General features: G+C 38.2%; 1 protein-coding gene across 2 annotated transcripts in view; it reads left to right on the top strand.

Annotated features, from left to right (window-relative positions):
• PSME4 (proteasome activator subunit 4) overlaps window positions 1-21,743 on the top strand; it is a 389,258-nt gene that overhangs the window by 43,498 nt on the left and 324,017 nt on the right. The window contains exons 2-4 of one of the 2 annotated variants that reach the window (XM_029593433.1): window positions 13,631-13,771; window positions 17,831-17,947; window positions 21,269-21,328. In XM_029593433.1, the coding sequence (XP_029449293.1) occupies window positions 13,631-13,771; window positions 17,831-17,947; window positions 21,269-21,328 (318 nt within the window). The remainder of the gene's footprint in view (window positions 1-13,630; window positions 13,772-17,830; window positions 17,948-21,268; window positions 21,329-21,743) is intronic. The other variant, XM_029593434.1, reaches the window with a different exon arrangement.

Genomic DNA, 21,743 nt, shown 5'->3' with positions numbered 1-21,743 from the left:
TGCATTTGGAAGGAAAAATAAGAGATTTTGTTTTGGCCATGTTAAGTTTTTAAGATGGTAGTAGTGATACATCAAGATTAGGGACTGGATTTTTCTTGAATATTCTGGTGTAGAGTGGTAGATTTGGGAGTCATTAGCATAAAGATGGTACTAAAAACATGGAATCTATTTAATGTTTGGGTACTTGCTAGGTACTTGTAACTTGGATTGGCCACGTTTGAAACAGGAAGCTGGGCTTGATGCACCCTTCGTCTGACCCAATATGACAACTTTTTATGTTCTTAAATCCTCATCTCTGGCATCCTATCAGCCTTAAGGATAGTTGACCCCAGCCCAAAAGACCTGGCAGAAGGGGGCCCCATTCTTCAGGGAATTCTGAGATCTCCAAGGCCATTCTTGTTACATAACGCTGTAAGATGCATGGTACTCACAGGATAGGATAACCCACAAGGATGGCTTAAAGAGGATAGGACTATGAGTAGAATATACCCTCTACCCTTGGATATGATATGTAACTTTGCTACATGAATTGCGGTATATAAAAATGTTAAATAAATAAATAAATGATCTGCTTAAAATTCCCTGGGTGGACATGTTGGTCTTGACAGTGATGTATAAAATAATCTCTGTAGAGGTAGGAACAGCCTTAAAGGAGTTTCTGAATTAGAAGATTATAAACCATTGTAAAGCTAACCTTTTCTACAAATAGCATTTCACTACATGTCTCCATTTGCAGAGGATATGTAGCCTGAGCGGCCTTACGCTGGATCCAGCAGCTTCCAGAGAGCACTGAACTAGCCTGCCTAGAATCCACCATATCATTCCCAGTAGATGCTATGAACGACTTGATAAAGATGTCCTCTCGGGCACTAGCCTCTGGTGTAGCAGCCAGGAGGCTCTATGGCTATGCAACTGGGCAGTGGATTCAGAATCCAAAGCTTGCCTTTGCAGATTGCCCTTTAAAAAAGGATTACTTTTTGGAAAATATTTAGAAGAGCTGGTAAAAGTTTTTTGGGAGACTCAAAACCCCAAAGACTGCTGGAAGATAGATCTTGTCTGAGAACATGAGTATCCAGGCTTCAACTCCAGGATTTGCGTAGATACAGGCCAGTCAGGTGAATCCCTCCTCATGTATGGCATGTAAGATCCATCCTTTTTGGGGGTCCAGAAGAACTAAGGCAGAAACCCCTGCAGCTGCAGGTGGCAATTACTTCACCCAGTGATTATATAGCTGGTCCATCTGGCAATTGTACCAGTGGACAGGCTGCCTTTTACAGAATTTTTCAGAGTGGACCCGGATCATGACAGACCAGTGGTTCCTGGACATTGTACTAAGGGGGTACATAAGAAAATAAGATATGCCATACTGGGTCAGACCAAGGGTCCATCAAGCCCCAGCATCCTGTTTCCAACAGTGGGCAATCCAAGTCACAGGTACCTGGCAAGTACCTAAGCATTTAGATCTCAGGCTACTATTGCTTATTAATTAATAGTTTATGGATTTTTTTTTCTCTAGGAACGTATCAATCCTTTTTTAAACCCAGTTACACTCACTGCCGTAACCACATCCTGAGGCAATGAATTCCAGAGCTTAACTATGCGCTGAGTGAAAAAGATTTTTCTTCAAGTTGTTTTAAATGAGCTACTTGCTAACTTTATTTATTTATTTGTTTGTTTTTGTATACCGACGTTCGATCGAGATATCACATCGGTTCACATGTAACTGAACAGTAAATAAGGCATGGGCTGCTTATTTTTACAGTGTAACTTACAGATTAACTTAAAAGGGTTAACATTTTAAAGTAAGTTATGGAACATTTAACTATTTACAGTGGGGATTGGAACATCTAGAACAGATGACAGCGAACTGAATATTACAGGTGTGTTAAGGAAGATGGGTGGCTTGCATGATGGTAACAGTATGACTTAGGGCGGGTAGCATTTTACAATATGATATGGAAAATGTAGCTATTTACAGGGTAATTTGGGGCATATGGGAAGGTTAACGGGGAAATGACTGATACACTTGTGCCAAAGGAGAATGGGTGGCTTGTGTGTTGTAAACGAGGTTTAGGTGGGAGATACATTCTTCAGAGGTACAATCATGGAGGAATGAGGATTCACTTGCATGCAGTGGGTGGGGCCTGGGCGAGGAGGGCTAAGTTTCTGGCAGGAAGGCTTTCAGAAATAGCCATGTTTTGAGGTATTTTTTAAAGATTTGAGTCGAGGCTTCCGTTCTGAGATGGGGTGGGAAGGAGTTCCATAGCGTGGGGCCGGCTACTGATATGGCGCATTTTCTAGTTCAGGAAAGGTGTACTGCTTTGGAGGTGGGGACAGAGAGGAGCCCAGAGTCTGTGGATCTGAGGTTTCTATGTGGGACGTATGAAAGTAGAGCTGAGTTTAACCAGTCCATCTTATTGTTGATCATTTTTTTGTGTATGAGGGTTAGGGTTTTGTATTGGATTCTGTATTTGATGGGTAGCCAGTGCAGGTCTTTGAGAATGGGGGTGATGTGGTCGCATTTTTTGTTGTTTGTGATGGATCTGGTGGGGGCGTTTTGTAGTACCTGCAACGGTCTGAGGGTGGAGGCGGGCAGGCTAAGGAGGAGTGTGTTGCAATAGTCGAGCTTGGAAAAGAGTATTGTTTGGAGAACGGTTCGATAGTCTTGAGCGTGAAGGAGGGGGTTTGAGCTTTTTCAGGGTTTGTAATTTAAAGAATCCATCCTTGATCACTGTGGAAATGTGATGCTTGAGGTGTAACTCATTGTCAATTGTTACTCCAAGATTTTTTGCAGTGTGTATTAGTTGGGGATGGAGTGTGGTGTGGTTGTTAGTTATGTGTAAGATTTCGGTCTTGGTTGAGGCAGAGTGATAGTTGTGAGAGTAGTTGAGTTATTTTCATGAGAAATTGGTCCCAGATTTTTAGAGTATTTTCAATGGTTTTGTTTAGGGGGAGTAAAATCTGTATGTCATCAGCATATACGTAGTATGTGAGGTTTGATAGGGGGAGGAGATATCTGTTAAAAAGGGTAGATGAGAGGGATGATCCTTGCGGGATGCCATGTGGAAGAGGAATCTGGGAGGATTCTGTTGCATTTATTTTTATGTTGAATGTTCTGTTTGTGAGGTATGATCCGAACCATTTGATTGTGGTGTCGCATAGTCCAATTTCTTTGAGTCTGTTTAGTAATGTTTTGTGATTGATGGTGTCGAACGCAGCGGATATGTCGAAGATTATCAAGAGGTAAGACTGGTCACGGTCGAGTCTTCTAAGGATGGTATCGGTGAGGGTGAGAAGGAGCGTTTCGGTGCTGAATAGTTTCCTGAAGCCATGTTGTGTTGGTAGTAGGATGTTATGGTTTTCGAGATGATCCGAGAGTTGATTGACTATTTTTTCGAGGATCTTGGCTATGAATGGGAGGTTGGAGTTGGGTCAGATTTGTTGAGCTGGGGTTTTTTGAGGATAGGTTTTACAGCGTTTTTGAGTTTGTCGGAGAAGATGCCTTGCTCGAGGGATAAGTTGATTATATCGGTTGTGGGTCTGGCGATGAACTTGGAAACAAGTTTAAAGATTTTGATGGGTATGGGATCCAGGGGGTGGGTGGCAGGGTTTGTCTTTTGAATGATGGTTTCAATTTCAGTGGATGCGACGGGTTCAAAGTGTGACCACGTGGTGTTGTGTGAGGGTGAGTCTGGTGGGTCCATGTTGACTGGGGGGATCTTGGTGATGATGTTGGAGACTTTGTCTTTAAAGAAGTGCGCTAGGTTTTCGCTGGAGATTGTGGGGATGTCATGGGATGTAGCATTCTGGTTTGGGTTGGTCAGGTCTGTGACGTAGGAGAATAGGGTGCTAGGGTTAAATTGATAGTCATGGATTTTTTTGGTATAGAAATCTCGTTTTGCTGTGTTGAGGTCAGTTGAGTAGATGTGAAGTATTGTTTTGTATTTGTCTTTCAGTTCTGGAGTTGGAGTTCTTCTCCATTTTTTTTTTCTGTTTGTCTCAGGATTCGCTTTGTGTTTTTTAATTCGGGGTGTACCAGGAGGTCTTGTGCTTGACTGATGTTTTGATTACTTTTCTTAGGCTGGGGCATTTTGATTTGGCTATGTCTGAGTTGATGGATATCCATGAGTTGGTAGCAAAGTTGACGTCATTCTTGTTGAGACTCTTTAAGGCTTCGGGTAGAAGTTCAGCGAGGTCGTTGCTGGAGCAGGGTTTGATGTATTCGATGACGGTGGGATTGTCTGGCTTCATGAGAGGGAGTTATAGTTGGAGCTTGGTTTGGATAAGCTTATGGCCGGACCAGGGTATTGCGGTGGCTGAGGGAGGGTGTATGTTGGAAATTTTGTTATTGGTGAAGATTAGGTCCAGGGTGTGACCGGATTTTTGGGTCTTCATGGAGTGCCCCCTAGTCCTTCTATTACCTGAGAGAGTAAATAACTGATTTACATTAATGTGATCAAGACCTTTCATGATTCTGTAGACCTCTGTCATATCCCTCCTCAGTCCCAGAATGTACAAAGCCAGTCCCAAAGGCCTTCATGATTTTCCCGGGTATTTCTCCCCTGAAGAGAGTGTGGTGAGGACTACCTTATTGAAATTATAGTACCTCCAGTCTATAATTCCAGTACCACCACAGGGAAAGATGTAAGGTTACCTAGTCAATCTATTTTGTGGTATCAGAGGTATGTTTTTTTTCTGTCCCAGTCCTAGATTTAAAACGAGTAAACAAATGTCTTCATATGCCCCACTTTTAAATGGAAATGATGTGCTCGGTTATGGCAGCAGTAAGAAAAGGAGGGTATCTAGCTTCCCTAGATCTAGCAGAAACATACTTTCATATTCATATTTGAATCTCCCACAGAGCATACTGCGGTTCTGTATATTGAGCAAACATTTTCAGTTCTAGGACCTATACCAAGGTCATGTTAGTAGTGGAGGCGTCCCTGCACAAACAGTGTATAATGGTACATCCTTATTTGGATGATTGGCCAAATCTTCGTAGCAAAGTCAAGTCTCATATGTAGTTGTTCATCTGCAGCAGTTTGACTGGGTGATAAACTAGACAAAGAGCAACCTAGAACCATCCCAGGTCTTGGGATTCTAAGGTGCTCTGTTCAACACAAGAGAGGTTATGAAAGTTCTTTTTGTCTATCCTCACTTGAAAGGTTTTGTGCTGCGATATGGGGAATTATGCTGTAAAACAGGAAAGAAGTGATGATTATTCTGGTGTTGGTCTGGAGAATGTAAGTGTTTTGCTGGCTTTAGGATAGAACATATCCTAAAGCCAGCAACATAGGATATGTTCTATTTATCTGTGTTTATTTTCAATGTTTTTCTTTAGAATGATAATTTTATCCTACTAAATAATATAGATATTTTGAAAATCTTGGAACATGTAGCCTTCATGACGGCACATTTGATGTTTGTGCTCACAGTTAATTTTGGGGTCTAAATTAAATTGTGTATGTGAGAAATCTTGAGATTTATATAATATTTGTTTTAGCTTGATAACTTTATATATGCACACACATACTCTTAACTTGCTTATTTGTTGGTTAACTAATTATATTGCATAGAACTATTGCAAGTCCTATTTTCATTTTGTAAGCTAGTCTTGAAGTAAGATAAGAATTAACATTAATCACTTACTGTCGAAATAGACACTAGTTTTTTCCTGAAATCTGAGATCCCACTCCCAGTTTCAGTCCTTATTTCCTTTCTTTCTTTCTGGGTCCTGGTTTAAAAACTCTCCTGCAAGCTCTATATTCAGTATGTCCTCCCTAATTTTGCCAGGTCTCTAGTTTCCCTGTGAATCTACATTGTTACAATATGTTAATCTTTTTCTGTGTTTTCCTTTCCATTCTGCCTCTGTCTATACTTGCCATACTTTAGCCTTTCATTGGCTCCCTCATCCTGCCACTGTAAAACAGCTATGCTTATTTCTTGACACTGAATTTTTGTAAGCTATGGATTCCTGATTTCTATACTCTGAATACTCTGACCAGGCCGCTTTGAGTGACTAAAAGATCTTCATTCTCCCTCCTAACGCAGACACTTACTAGGGGCCCTACCTTTTCATTAGCCAAGTTTAGACAGTTTTACTTAAAGGTTTTTCTTTTCTCTTATGTTGCTGTATGACTTGCATCTTCATTGATTTATATTAAATAAATAAATAAATAAATAGTGTGTTTAGGTAAACTAATAATGAGATTTGTTTGAAAGTTCTCATTTAAATTACTAAATATTTTTTCTGTAGATGAGTAAATAACCATGATATATGTATTTATATAATGTATTTTTGTACAAAAGTATATTTGAATATAGTAAAATTCCTTTCCCCAAGGAATTCATTTGTTTATCTAAGTTGTGTGTCTCTCTCTCTATACTGCAGTATGCATGCGATGTTAAGAGCAATTATTAAAAAAAAAAAAAAAAGTTACAACGATGACTTTCATAAATGTATAATTACTTTTTGAATACTCATTGTTTAACTAGAAAGAAAAATGATGATAAAGCAGAAAACAATTCAACTGCATATTTTACTCTGTCCTTGAGTTGACATAACTGAAAGTATCATAGAATATTATTTACCTTTATGTTCATATAATCTTTAAAATATATTTTAATGATAAAATACAAGTGTTCATTACCAAGGTTGAATAAAATTCAGTACTACTAGTGGGTGTGCAACAATTTAAAATTTCATTCACTTGTTAACGACACTCACTTCTTTCTTAGAAGTGGCATACAAAATTTCAAATTGACTTATATCTTAATTTTTACTATACAGGATGTTATTACCCTGCAAGAGATAATTATAAACTGTGTTCTGATGATTTGTGGCCACCCCAATCTTTTTGCCTTTACATGAAATGGCACATGCGGCTGAAAAGAATGCTTTTTATAAGGTCCAGGCTGATTGTAGCAAACCTTATACTAAACTATATTATTTGTAAACAACATAACATTTCATCAGGTATCAAAATTCCTCAACAGACTGCCAACAGATTAGAGTTCCCTTTGTGAAATTGCAAATAGACTCTTATGCATGTACCAAAAGCTTAGGACTATCAATGTTGTTTGGTAATAATGGACAGAGGCCTATCTAACATTGCTGCCACAATGATAAAAATATTGCTCAAGGAATGTGTGTTTTGCTTAGATGTACCTGTGTATTGACAGTGATTGAATGCCTGAATTTTGTGATAAGATAATAAAAAATACCTATAGTACCTGAATGTAATCCGCTTTGAAGTGCCTGAAAAAGTGGAATATAAAATAAATAACAAGTGACATTTTAATGAGTATGAAACAGACTTCACTAGCCAAATGAAAGGATAAACCAAATCATTAAAACTAGACTGTTTAAAATGGTAAAAGAAATTGGGTTACCCTATTCAGAAGTGCTAAAAATGGTCTTGTTTGGTATTAAGAATACTGCAGCCAGAACTAACAGTCTGAGCCGTTTGATTGTTGGGCACCTTGTGCCAAAATCCCAGCTTCAGGAGTGAACCCAATTGAATGTGATTAGTTTTACTTAAGGGATTCCATGATGTCATATTGCAAAGTATTAACTGAAGTTATTTCTAAGACATCTCAACAGGTCAATACTATACTGCTGAAACTCAAGTCGATCTTGCATATAGAATACATAACACTGAATAAGAGAAAAGTGTACAATTTTATTATCATAATTTCAATGTTTCAGGAATGTGTCCATAAAGCATAAAATCATACTCTCACTCACACTCATTCACACCTTAAAATTATCAGAATACACAATAAAGCCAGCATGTATGTTCCCAATGAATCTGTATGATGTTATAATATGCATACAATGCAGAATATAGCTAATTCCCTGTGGACTTGTCCACTTACAATCTATTTAATACTTAAATGCATAATACATCTATATTTTTCTTTAATGCTGGCTCTTCTCGTGTAATTCTTTTCTTTAGAAATCTCCGTTTTCAACTTGATTGTATTCACGTGGTCTGACCCCAACAAGCGGCCCCTGTTTCACATGCATTTGCTTCCTCAGGGGGACTACAACCACTGAGAAAACCAAACGTAGATTTTAATTTTAATTCTAAACCCTAACTCTCCGGACACACTCACCATATATATCTATTAGCCAAATGTTTACCTCAAAGATGTCTATACTCAAATTATTCTCCAGACTGCATCCATTTTCTTTTTTTTCTTTTTTTCTTTTTCCTGTTTTTCTAAACTTTCTGAACACCCGCAAACAGCATTTCCAAAGAAAGTTCCTCGTCAGACTCTCATCAATCGAAATCTATAACACACCAAAACACGAAACTTCATAAAGTTCAACCCTGCTTTACTTACTTCCCTAAATCACTTCACAGCACTACACTTACCGATTACCCGGCGCGACGTGTAAGGAACAGGTTGAAACCTCTCTTCTCACAACAATTTGTGACTACGCCATGGTTTTACTCGCGTACTCAAACTTTCCCCAATGATCGTTTTTAAGACTTGTGCGTAGGGCCTCCGCCCTAACGTGCCAGATCATGTACTACTGCGTACCACGTACCTAAATGCTACGGCATGACGTCATATTCTCAACTTAGCTTGCACTTTCCACACTGATGTCTCAAAGCTCACTTTTAATCCCAAAACACACTAAAAAACGTAATATTCCCATCAACCACGCATCCGCTCAATGTTACTATCTTGTAAGACAAAAATGCCATCATACCGTCGGCAACCTTACACCCCTTTTAATGTGACATAATGCGCATTCAGCACTTATATTGACTGAATCACCCTATTATCAATCCATTTGTCTGATCAAATGTATATCACCCATACATTAATTACACCATTACGCCTTAGAAAAAAGCATTCCACTCAATTTCGGCATTCAAACCCCGAGGCATAAGGGTTTGCCATTCAAAAATACATTGTTGTTCCTATTGCATCAACAATCGTTGTGTGTCCCCTTCAGAGTTATTGCACTGCCTAACAACAAAAAATTTTATATCGTTAACAGTGTGTGCTTGTTGTAACCAATGATGCACCAACGGGGCAGATTCTTTCCGGGTTCTCACACAACTCTTATGCTCTACTATTCTCTGTCTTATTGTTCTATTTGTGTGACCAATATATAATAGTGAACAAGGACACACTATAGCGTATACAACTCGTTCAGATGAGCAGGTGTAGTGTCCTAATAATGCATATGGATGCATGGATCTCCTAAACTGATACTGTTTTATTGATAACACGTTGGTACATACAGAACAATGACCACACTGAAACTGGCCCAAAGATGACACTTCCACATTAACCTGTTCTCTTCTCTTCAATCTCTGCCTTAAATTCTTGCCTTTTTTAGTGGCAAAAATAGGTAATTCTGAAAAATTAGGTAGAGCCGACATGATTGTCCAATGTTTCATGATGCTATGCTTAATGGCTGATGTCTTAGAGGAATATGGTAATGTACATACTATTCTTGAGATCTTCTCTTTTTGTTGCACTCTTAACAAATTGTCACGATTTGCATAAAGACCTCTCTTATATGCCCTTTTAACCAAACGTTTATTGTAACCACGTTCCACAAACCTATCAGATAGTTCCTGAGCCTTAAATCTGTATTCTTCAACAGAAGAACACAGCCTCCTGTATCTAAGGAATTGACCACACAGGATATTCTCTTTTAGTTTTCTGGGATGAAAACTAGCGGCATGAAGCAGTGTGTTCCTGTCCGTAGGCTTCCTAAATACCGTGGTATCAAAGTAAATCTCACCTTTAATCACTTTCATATCTAAAAAAGCAACCGAAGAGGAATCTTTCACAAAAGTGAATTGTAAATGACAATCACACTGATTCATATAGGTTTGAAATTCTAATAGTGTGTCCTCATCACCCTTCCACAGAAAAAACAAGTCATCTATATATCGTTTCCAAGTTGTAATACAATCAAAAAATTTAGACGAATATATATACTGACTTTCATACTGTGCCACATACAATCCCACAACTGTAGGAGCTAATGGGGACCCCATGGGGATACCCCTTACTTGTTTATAAACCACACCATTAAATCGAAAATAACTCTCTGTCAATACTAATTTCACCAATTGCATTAACAAATTGTATTTTCTACTTGACAAATCCATTTCTTTCAACAGTTTGAACTATCACAAAAGCCTGAGATTGAGGGATATTTGTATACAGTGATGATATATCAACTGTAACTAACCACTGCACTGTATGTACTGGTATCTGAGCAATACTGTTCAAAAAATCCATAGAATCTCTAACATATGATTGAACTTGTCACCCTGGACTGAAGTAACCGATCAATGTATTTCGCAATAGGCTCAAATACAGACCCAATGCCTGACACAATGGGTCTGCCTGGGGGCCGCTTCAAAGATTTATGGATTTTTGGGACAGTATAAAAATATGGAACCATAGGATGAGGTTGAAATAACCAATTAAACTCTTGTTTAGAGATAACACGGTTTTTTAAGGCATTATCCAACAAATCCTTAACTCTTGCAGACAATTCTTCTGTGGGATCTTCTGCTAACACAGTATAAGTGGATGAATCTACTAATTGTTGCATTGCTTCCTGATTATACCATGTTGTATTCTGCACCACAACTGCGCCCCCTTTATCGGCTGCTGATATCACTATAGTAGCCTCAGTTTGTAACTCTTTAATAGCTTGATGTTCAGCTCTGCTCAAATTGTACTTGAGCTTTTCTGCCTCTGTTTCTATAATATCCAAATCTTTCATTACCAAAAGTTCAAATGCTGTCACCAATGGATGTGGGGGAGTGGGAGGCATCCATTTAGAAGCCCGATATAATTTTTTATCAGAATTAGATTCATAGGCAGTCAAACCAAAAAAATCTTTTAATCTAATTCTTCTAAAGAATTTTTGCAATTCAACCCTAGTGGTAAAGGGAGCATGTTTCTCTGAGGGAACAAACGTGAGACCTTTGTTCAAAACTGACAACATATCTTTAGTTAACCTTTTAGATGAAATATTAATAACTGAACCAACACATTTACTCAAATCTTGGTTCTCCTTCAATATCTCCGGTAACGATTGTAACCTCCCCTGTGTAAATTTTTCTGACCCGTATCTGTTTCTGTTTGAGGTTGTTTCATTTGTGATCTTAAAAAAGGTACCCTTTGGTTTGTTCCCTCAGCATTAGATCTATCATCTGATCCAGATTTAAAAGTAACTCGTTTCGCTGGTATATCCTCCAATGGTTTGTCATCATCAGAAGAATCTCCTGACGAAGAGAAACCAGATCGTGATCTATTATTATATCTCCTCCCTTTCTGCATCCATGCATACACGTACCCTTGTGTGTAATCCCGCTCATCCCTATAAAACTTACTCAATTTAACCTTTTTTATATCATTACTAAAGGATTCTAGAATTAGATCTTTGAGGTAAACATTTGGCTAATAGATATATATGGTGAGTGTGTCCGGAGAGTTAGGGTTTAGAATTAAAATTAAAATCTACGTTTGGTTTTCTCAGTGGTTGTAGTCCCCCTGAGGAAGCAAACGCATGTGAAACAGGGGCCGCTTGTTGGGGTCAGACCACGTGAATACAATCAAGTTGAAAACGGAGATTTCTAAAGAAAAGAATTACAAGAGAGGAGCCAGCATTAAAGAAAAATATAGATGTATTGTGCATTTAAGTATTAAATAGATTGTAAGTGGACAAGTCCACAGGGAATTAGCTATATGTTGCATTGTATGCATATTATAACATCATACAGATTCATTGTGAACATACATGCTGGCCTTATTGTGTATTCTGATAATTTTAAGGTGTGAATGAGTGTGAGTATGGTTTTATGCTTTATGGACACATTCCTGAAACATTGAAATTATGATAATAAAATTGTACACTTTTCTCTTATTCAGTGTTATGTGATACCATATAGAGAAAATAGTTCTTGTTGCCCAGAGAGTGTACCTTGTATGGTTAGTATATAGAATACACCCAGGTGAAACCTCCTCTGAGCGAACACCTTAAAATCATGTTGGGAGGGACCCTGTCAAGTTCTGCTCACAACACAGCTGTAAAAATAAAGGGAAAGATAGCCTGGATCCATCCTTCACATGTTAACGCTTGCAACCCTGTGCTAGACCAAGAAGTAAATTACTTTAGACTACGAGGTGAAATGATGGAAGCCTATCCACTTCCCACAAATATTTGTTAATCTAACTTCTTTGAATTAATGTTTGGTTATGCATGCAGTATGGACACAAGACCATTGGCCAGTAAGAGGGGGAGCACCTTGAATTTAGAAATACAAAAGATTCAAATGTCACTTATTTTCTATTGCAACTTCCTGTATCAAGTGTTGACATATATGTGCAATGGGCCTAGGGGAATAAGGAAAACATAGATGCCTTCCTTATTAGGCCCACCTGCAGTAAGACTATCACTTTGTATTCTAATGGTCTAAGGAACTGCTCTGACTGCCCCAGTCCCAATGGACCTTTTTATATTTGCCATTTGCACTATGTTCATTTTCCAGGTATTCTTTACATATTCAGCAAATTGCAGCCTATCCAATACCATATTTCCCCGAAAATAAGACATATTCATTTTTGCTCCAAAAGACGCATTAGGGGTTATTTTCAGGGGAATGTCTTATTTTTTCATGTACAACATCTACATTTAGTCATGTACAAAATCTACATTTATTCATTTATTTATGTACAAAAATCTTCCCTTCTCCAACAGTGGCCAATCCATGCTGCAGGTACCCAAACACTAAGCAGACCTCTTGCTACTGATGCCAGTAATAGCAGTGGCTATTTCCTGTCTTAACTTGATTAATAGCAGTTAATGGACTTCTCCTCCAGGAACTTATCCAAACCTTTTTTAAATCCAGCTACAAATTCCAGTGCTTAATTATGCATTGAGTGAAAGAATTTTCTCCGATTAGTTTTAAATGTGCTACTTGCTAAGTTCATGAAGTGCCTCCTTGTCCTTCTATTGTCTAAAAGAATAAGTAACAGATTCACATTTACCCGTTCTAGACCTCTCATGATTTTGTAGACCTCTATCATATCCCCCCTCAGCCCTCTTTTCTCCAAACTGAAGAGCCCTAACCTCTTTAGCCTTTCCTATTTAGCACTAATGGTTGGGGCTTTGCTTTTGAATTGCATTACTCAGCAGAGAGAGCCAACAGGAAATGCTGAATTTATCCTGTCGTCATATGAATCTGTAGAATTTAATCCAGGTACTGCCAGTTCATTTGGTATTTGTTTTTGAATGCTTGATTACACCAGAGCTTTAAGTATCGAGGATTGCTACTGACATAAGGGGAGATGCAGAGGGGACATTTATCCACCCAAGATATTCCATTTTTTTATTTCTTCATTTTCTAAGGAATTCTGGAATATATTTTTCACTCGGCAGTTATGAGGTAGGGTGTGTGGATACATGGAATAAACACTGGTTAATTGTATTTAACTTCCAGGCTTTTCACTTTTAGAAAGTGGTTTAGACTTCCTATAACCACTGTAATTTACTTTTGTTCTCCAAAATAAGGTTGGTTTGAATATTAGACTGAATTATCACAGAGAAGATCTTAATTGTAACATTTTTTATTTGCAGGTATATCCGACTGTATGGAAGAAAATTTAGCAAAGAAGATCATGTTTTGTTTATCAAGTTATTGTATGAGTTGGTGACAATTCAAAAGCTGGAAATAAGCATGATGCAAGGGTTTGCACGTTTGTTAATAACCTTATTAAAGTAAGTATATATCTACATCTCTTGCTCTTTCTCCCTTCTCTCTATATGTGTAATAATAGGTTGTTAAAGTAATAGTTAAGTGAATGGATGATGTTATGCCAGACATCTGGCTTGCATAATTTTAATCTATAGCAAGGGTAGATAACTTTGGTCCTCAAGTGCCACAAGCCAGTTGAGTTTTCAAGATGAATATTCATGAGATTTGTTGGCATGTACCACCTCCATCTCATGCATATTCATTGTGGATATTCTGAAAATCTGTGCTCAAGGAGCAGCGTTGCCTGCTGTTGATATCTAGTGTTCTATTTCAAATTGAAGAAATCCTATTCCTTCACTATTTGCTAAGATCTCTGCAAATGCTGAGTACATCATGCTGCTTAAACAATCGGTATACAACTCTGAGCTGATGTGAAATGAACATTAAGAGGCTGATGTACTAACCCATGGGTTAGCAGCCATTTTGTGAATTTTTGCTATTAATGTAAATGAGCTCATTTGCATCTGTGGCAAACCTTTGTACAAAATATTCTGTGTGTTGCCTTAGCCGAGAACTTTACACTTTTCTGGCAAAAGGTGGAACATTTGGCTCACTGGCAGCACTCTTTGGGATTGCATGGTTTAAAGGGGCCACATGGCCTATACATGAGGTTCTTCCCATCCCAAAGGAACCTCCCTGGTGGCCAGGGCCCATCCTGCCCCTGAGCCCCTTGGGGAGGGGCAAAAACATATCAGAGCGATAGAGCTGTTAGAATCCACATCCCTCTTGTGGCCCTTAAAATATTGTTTAAAAAAAAAATTCACCCTTTCTCCAACCTTACTCATTAGTTGGCGGGGCGGTGTCTTCCTGGGGCATGAGCAATGCCTACTTAATCCCTCCCCCTCCCCCCCCCCCCCCAGACACCATTTTCAAACTGGCACCACTAACCCCATTTGCTCCTTTGCTTGTGAATAGGGTGATCTAGTGAAGCAGTGCCATTTTGAAAAAGACTGCCAGAGGGCAGGAGTGAATGGGCATCAAGCTATTGGGTAAGCTGGGAGGAGGCCAGGGAAGGATCAAAATTGTATTTTTTACAAGTCCAACTATGGCACTTATTTGCCCCTTAATGCCTGCTCCCCCCCCCCCCCCCCCGATGGTATTGGGGTGGTACATGTAGGCTCATGTCCTTTTTAAGCCATTTTGTGCACAGCCCTGTTCCCCTTGGGCTGCCAAAAATAATTACACCTCTGCAAAGCCTTTTTCGCATGTCCATTATTTCAAATTCGTTCCCCTCAGCAACCCCTCCCCATGGGTAACTTTGTATGGTTTTGCATCTCTGTAGCTGATTGAAGGGGAATTAAAGCAAATTTTGTGCAGAGCAGACTACTTCTCGTGTATAAGTCAAGAAATTTATGCTGGAAAACAGACCCAAAAAAGCCGGTTTGACTTATACACGCATACTATCTGTTTTCCGCGTATACTATAAAGTCCTTCAGGTATGTGCATACATATGCGTGAACTGCCGAAACAGAGCGGAGTTAGCAACATGAGTTAAGCTGCTAATGCTGATATACTTGACATTTTTTAATTCGGACATGGCTTTTCTTGAATTTTTATCTTCTTGATAGCTCACTCATTTTAAAGCTCAATTTATACAACAGATTTTGGTCTCAAAATTGCCTATTGACTTATACATGAGAGAGACTTATAGATGAGTATGTAAGTTTTGTGCAAACATTTTGTACTGTAAAGTGGCCTTGTGCATTTTTTTGTTTTGCAAAGCACATTTTCACTTTAGTACACTGACCTCGTAGTTACTGATTATATGCTTTTTTTTGTAGTACAGGATACCTGACTTTAGTTATGGAAAGAGTATTCTTAACTTACCCTGTGCTTAGACCATTTTAGTTTCCAGTGCACACACCTGTATTCAGATTTATAATTGGTACTGGAGCAGGCAACATTAGTTAGATTGGTCAGATTCACCTGGCATTACCTGATGATGAAAGCTTGCAGAATCTTGTTGCTGATAAAGCTGTTTAAAATAGTCACTCCCCCTAAACACTAACATTCATTAAAACTATTTGGTTTCCTGTTCTGCTGGACAATGAACTGATAATGCCCATGTCTTTATATTGAGTGACTTTGCTTTTGACTTAGATCTAACTTTTCATCTTGGTCAATTAAAGCATGCTAAAATACATGTTCACTATTAATTACAGTATTAAGTATTCACATGTGTAACAACCTTTGGCATGTGCAAAGTTCACCACTGGTCTTCAGGAAATGATAGAGGTTTTGGGGTAAATTTTTAAAGGCCTGCCCGGGTTCCGACCTGCTTGTGGAAGGAGGAGGGGTATTTTATAAAACAAAAAAAGTGCGGCGACGCAATCAGGCCAGCCCCAGTTCCCTATCCCACTACCTATCTTTCCTTCCTTCCTTTTCCCCTCTCCTCCCTGACCCCTAAAACCCACTCTAACTAAAGTAAGTTTTTTTGTTTCTGAACTTGCCCGCTCCACGGAGCAAGAGTAGGCCAGTGCGTGCTTCACCGGGATAGCACAAAATGACGCTGTTACTGCCGTCTCCTGGCCCACCATTTTTAAAAGGCCTGACACTTCCACGCCTACGGGGGAGATACGTGCATGGCCGGGCCGTTTTAAAAATGCGCTCGACGCGGCCATGCACTTATCCCCCGATTTCAGCGTGTGCTGGGCTTTAAAAATTAGCCCATTAGAGTATCACCATTGGGACATCAATCAGTTCAGATAAATACATTTATTTATTTGTATTTCATGGAGCCACTCAGCTGGTTTAGAATCATCTTTTTATCACTTAGCAATGCCAAGTTAGAAAGATCCAAATGACCTGTTACATCCCAATGAACTTGATGACACTGCATTGCACTGTTCCCAGTGGTGGGCAATTTTGTCTCCAGATTTGTTCAGCGGTATTAGTCTATAACCTAGATTTTGCAAAATAGTGCCTGCTATATTTGGCATTATTGCTTCCTCTTTTAACTTATTCCTGGTCCTTTCTTTTTTATCCCGATATTTTATTGCATTTGCATCCTTTTTGGGATAACGCGAGTCTTTATTTTCTTCTGGCCATGCCTGCTCTTTTGAAAACTCCCCTTACCTGAGTTCTGTTCTCTGTTTCTGAAGCTGTACTTATAGTTTGTACCATACATATTATCTGTGTGATGTCCACATGTATAAGCACAGTGGCTCCTTCATATGCAGAGATTCAGAATGAAAGCAGTAGCTTTATAGAAAGAGCTTTCAGGCTAAATTTTCCATTTTTTTCAGCAGAAAAGAGCTAGGTTTTTAAAGCAAATCTCTTCTTTACAAGTCATCTTCTTTACAAGTCATCTCAGAAGTGTTCCTCCTGGTTTTTTGGGCTTTGAGCTGAATCAGAAATGGCTTGTACTAGGGCTGCAGCACCATGACCCTTCATTTGCAATGACTAAAGTTTGTTTTTAAATGAAATGATAGAGGGGCCAATCAGTTTTTGCATTTTTAAAAATATTTCCCATGAGAGAATATGAAGGAATTCTTGTACCCGTCATACCATTGTGCAGAGCCCACAGGGAAATTGCTGCATACTGCTGTGATCTAAGCATCCATCCCCCTGTCAGAGAAGAAAGCAGGGAGCTGGACAGATTTTCGATGACAAACCCCACTGAATCTCATCACTGAATGCATCCTTCTTTTTGACTTTTGATTTTAAAAGCTTAAGGGCAAGGGAGAGAGTAAATTTTGCTGTTTGAGGCCAGTAGATTTCTTTATATTACTTTTACTTTTTTGCTGGTACCATTGCTTTAGATGGATGCCAATGTTAAATTTTATTTTGTTTTGATTGTATATTGTGGCATTCGGTACATGGGATGAAAAGTGATCTTGTCTCCTTGGCCTTGTAGTTAAGCTGTTCTTTATATATAGCAGGTATTGCAACTATTAAAATGCAAATCTAGCCTTCCATTATTCAGAAGTAATGTATTTTAGCATACCCAGAAGAAACATTGAAACATTTCTAATGCATAACTTCAGATGTTAGAAAAACATACCCCTTTTTTCTTCAATTAGGAAAAAGGAGCTTCTTTCAAGAACTGATTTACAGTTGGCATGGAGACCACTTTATGAAATGCTGGAGAGAGTATTGTACTCTAAAACAGAACACCTTGGATTGAACTGGTTTCCTACGTAAGTATCTGTAACGAGTACTTATGTTTTTGAAGCTGGGTTTGTATTTTTGTGCAGAAAGTAAATATTTAAAGATTTGTGATGTACATCATAGTCTTTAATATTAGTGAGCATATGCACCTTTTTTACTTGACATATCTATATAAAGATATTAATGTTTGGTTTTGGTTTCTTTTTTTTTTAAATTTATGATGAAAATGTTAATGTTGGGTAGTGCTAACAAGGTGGGGTATGTTATATCACATAGTTCTGTAAATACATGTTATAATTATAGTTTGCAAGTAGAAAGGATTCTTGGTGAATGGAACATGCTAATTAGAATATTTTTATGTTAAAACAGCAAATTTAAATCTCAGCGTGCAGAGCCAACTCAGATCCTTAGCCATGACTGTCCCAGTTAGACAGGGATCAGTACAATATGTTGAGTTTCAGATTTAGGTCTTGATTGATTAAGCTTTTTTTTTTCTCATAAATTCAGAATGGGAGAAAAGCCTTAGTAAAGCAGGCCCTTAATGCTGGTGGTAAGGTATCAAAGCACTGCAAAAGGCTTTGCTGCATCCTAGCAATGCCAAGGTTTCTATGAATCCAGTACACCAGGGTGCTAACTGACTGTTTACCTCAGAATGCACTTTTCTCAGGAGAGTATAGCCCTAATGGTGTTCTCTAATTAGAGTGAAAAGTTTCAGGATGAATCACTAAACATGAGGCATACTAAACATGTTTCCTATAGACACAAAATGGAAATCTCCTTTTAGTACATCTGGCCGTAAATAGGATGAAGGTATCCTTGAAATGATGGTATCCTGTTTGTTCCTTCCATTTGATAGCCTGCCATTCCACCATACTCCCTCAAGAATATGCAGTTAAATAAGTTCAAATTTCTTTATGACTCCTTGTGTCTGAAACCTGCACTTTGATTCCCAGCCCAGTATCAGAAATGAATCCACACGCTCTTTAGTGAGTAACAGTTTTATCTTTACTGGGATGAATGACTGAAATAAATCTGTTCACTTCTTAAGCATTTGCATTTTTCATATAAACACATGTATATAGTACAAGAGAAAACTTAACTTTGTCATAAACTCATGTTAAGTATTTCAACCAGAATCAGCATGTGATAATAGCACCTGACCTTAAGCATTCTCTGAACAAGCAAAGTCCCAGATTGTACCCTACTGTGTGTCCATTTGAATTTAGAGCTGAAGATGGCGTCAGTACTGCTCTTTGCTTCAACTGTCAAATCCACAATACAGCAGCCTCTATCTGAAAGAAAAGCTTCGAATCCTGACAGGGCACAGTTCAATTACTCCCAAGTCGTCCACAGCAGGGTTCCAGAAAAAAGAACCTTAATCAGCACAGATAATATTTATTAGTTCAGAGCAGGGCAGAAACTCTGTGCAGACTGTAGCAGTGATCTGTTTGCACATGCTCAATACAATCCAATTTTGAATCTCCTTCACCCCCCAGCTCTTAAAGAGACAGCACTCTATTGTCAGTCTTTTCATGTCACAATGATGATTCAACATTTCTCTGCCCTAGTTCCTAGAGGTATGTTACACATATATATAATTTTTTTTCTAATACATTGTTATTAAAATCATAAAGTAAATTAAAACCTATTTTAAACTGTCATTCCCATTTTTTTTTTTTTTTAGTAACAGCCAACATTTCAAGTGTCCATAATCTTATAACTATTAAATAACATTTCAAACCTGTACATTTATTAATTCCAATCCAATACCCATACTTATCAACCAAAACCCCAGGGTACGGGAACCCATGAATTGCTTCATAAGCTGCTTCGGCCCAGTCTTAAGCTCTCTAACTATCCTCCTGAGTTCCTCAGATCGGCCAAACCTCCGTGATTCAATTCACTTCCAGAAGTTCCAATAGTTTCCTGCTGATCTCATATAAGATCAGAATTCCATAAATTCAGTTCCATATGTTTTTCAACAAAGCCTACCTCCTCTTCCTTCCTACCAAAAATAAAAAATAATATAATTAAAAAAAAAAATTCTTTGCAAGATCTGTGTAAAGCCCAGTGATCAAATGGTGTGCCTGGGAGTGTTTACACTTAGTTTTTGGGTAAATAGACTTAGTTTTTGGGTACTTGCCAGGTTCTTGTGGCCTGGATTGGCCACTGTTGGAAGCAGGATGCTGGGCTTGATGGACCCTTGGTCTGACCCAGTATGGCATTTTCTTATGTTCTTACATTTATGCAGTTTTTCCAGTTTTAGCTCAAAGTGGTTAACTATAAAACTACAGTAAACAAAGTCCTATTAAAATAGTAAGACCACATCCTGTATTGCTTGTCAAAAAATGTTAAAATCAGTCAGAGGCATCACTTCCTGCCAGCTGGTACAAACATCAAGAGTCATTGGTGGAATTCTGAGCACTCAAAACATATTCTAAAGACGAAAAAGGAGGCCAGATTCCCCCACGTGGCTTTACAACTACCCAGTGATATTTGGTGCATTCTTTAGTCCCTCTCCTTTTATTTTGCTCCGGTGTTGTAAGATAGGTTATAGCATTACTCCCTCAGATACTTTAGTGGCAAGTGTGATTTCTGTATAGAAAGCCACATTCTTCCACTTACTGCAACGAATGGTAAACTCCATTTGGATATCACTGTAGCTAAGCTGAAGCAGTAATCCGTGAATATATCCTAGAAATATATCAAGGGTGCTTTGGAAACATTGTTTAATATTTTTATGGTGCTGCAGTAGATTTTGAAGAGCAAGGGACAGTTACTTAAACATTAAAATTAGCAATGCCTCATTCAGGCATGCCCAGAAAGGTAGAGAAAATGTATTTCTTTATTTGAAAACATTCCCTGAAGATGATTTTTTTTGGTTTTGTTTTCATTCAGTCCTGCTGAAGTCCAGGGCTGCTATATTTATTTCCCTTTTGTGCCATATCTCTCTCCTCTTTCTTACTGCTGTTTAGTCACTGGAAATACTTTGGATCTGACTTGCTAAGGATTGTTGCCCCATTTTTTGTTTATAGGAAAAAGCTTAGTAAATCAGGCCCTTTGTCTAAAATGTAGGACTGGAAGTGTTTCTGAATTCATATTCTCCAAAATGATTTTGTGAAGGAGTTTTCTGCAGATCCTGAGAAACCTGAGAGCTTAGAAAATGTGTGTATTATTTAAGTAGAGGCATAGATGTCCAGTGTAAAACCTCATTAAAATTGATCAAAACTTGAGCAAGTAGGAAGCTTTAAATATTTACTTTTCTGCCATGGTGTTATACTGAAATTACTGCCATAATTACTGTTGTCTCTTTTGCCATCTTTTATACCTTTTTTTTGTTTCATATTCAGTTCATTCCGACAAGGCTTGTGTTCCACTAAAACAATTGTGCTTAATGTTTTACATAGGTGGTAAGGACAATATATATCTATATTTTTTTGTTTAACTGGCCGCTATGCATGGTTTTGTCTGAATGTAACACTTGTCTCAAAGATGGATTTTTGTTCTGGATTGGAAAGTACATGTTAACATACACCAGTGATTTTTGAGAACGTCACATTCGCCTAACTGCAATAATATATATATACTTTGTGTGAACTGGCTACATGCTGGCTGTTTTAACTTCAAACAACAGAATTTTGAAGGTAAAGCCAGGTGAATTTGGATGTCAGAAAATATCTGTATTGGATGTTTATTACTTTGAAAAGAAAGATTGTTAGGAGAAAAGGCACATTAAAGGGACGCTCAAGTCTGGTTGCTTTTTTCCATTGCCTTTAAAATAAAAGTACCATAGCAGATTTAGACATGAAAAGAAAGTCGCCCTAA

This window comes from Rhinatrema bivittatum, chromosome 3 (assembly GCF_901001135.1).
Source record: "Rhinatrema bivittatum chromosome 3, aRhiBiv1.1, whole genome shotgun sequence".
In the NCBI taxonomy this organism is placed as follows: domain Eukaryota; kingdom Metazoa; phylum Chordata; class Amphibia; order Gymnophiona; family Rhinatrematidae; genus Rhinatrema; species Rhinatrema bivittatum.
The sequence above is the reverse complement of the archived record's forward strand: the minus strand, read 5'-3'. Positions and strand labels throughout refer to the sequence as shown.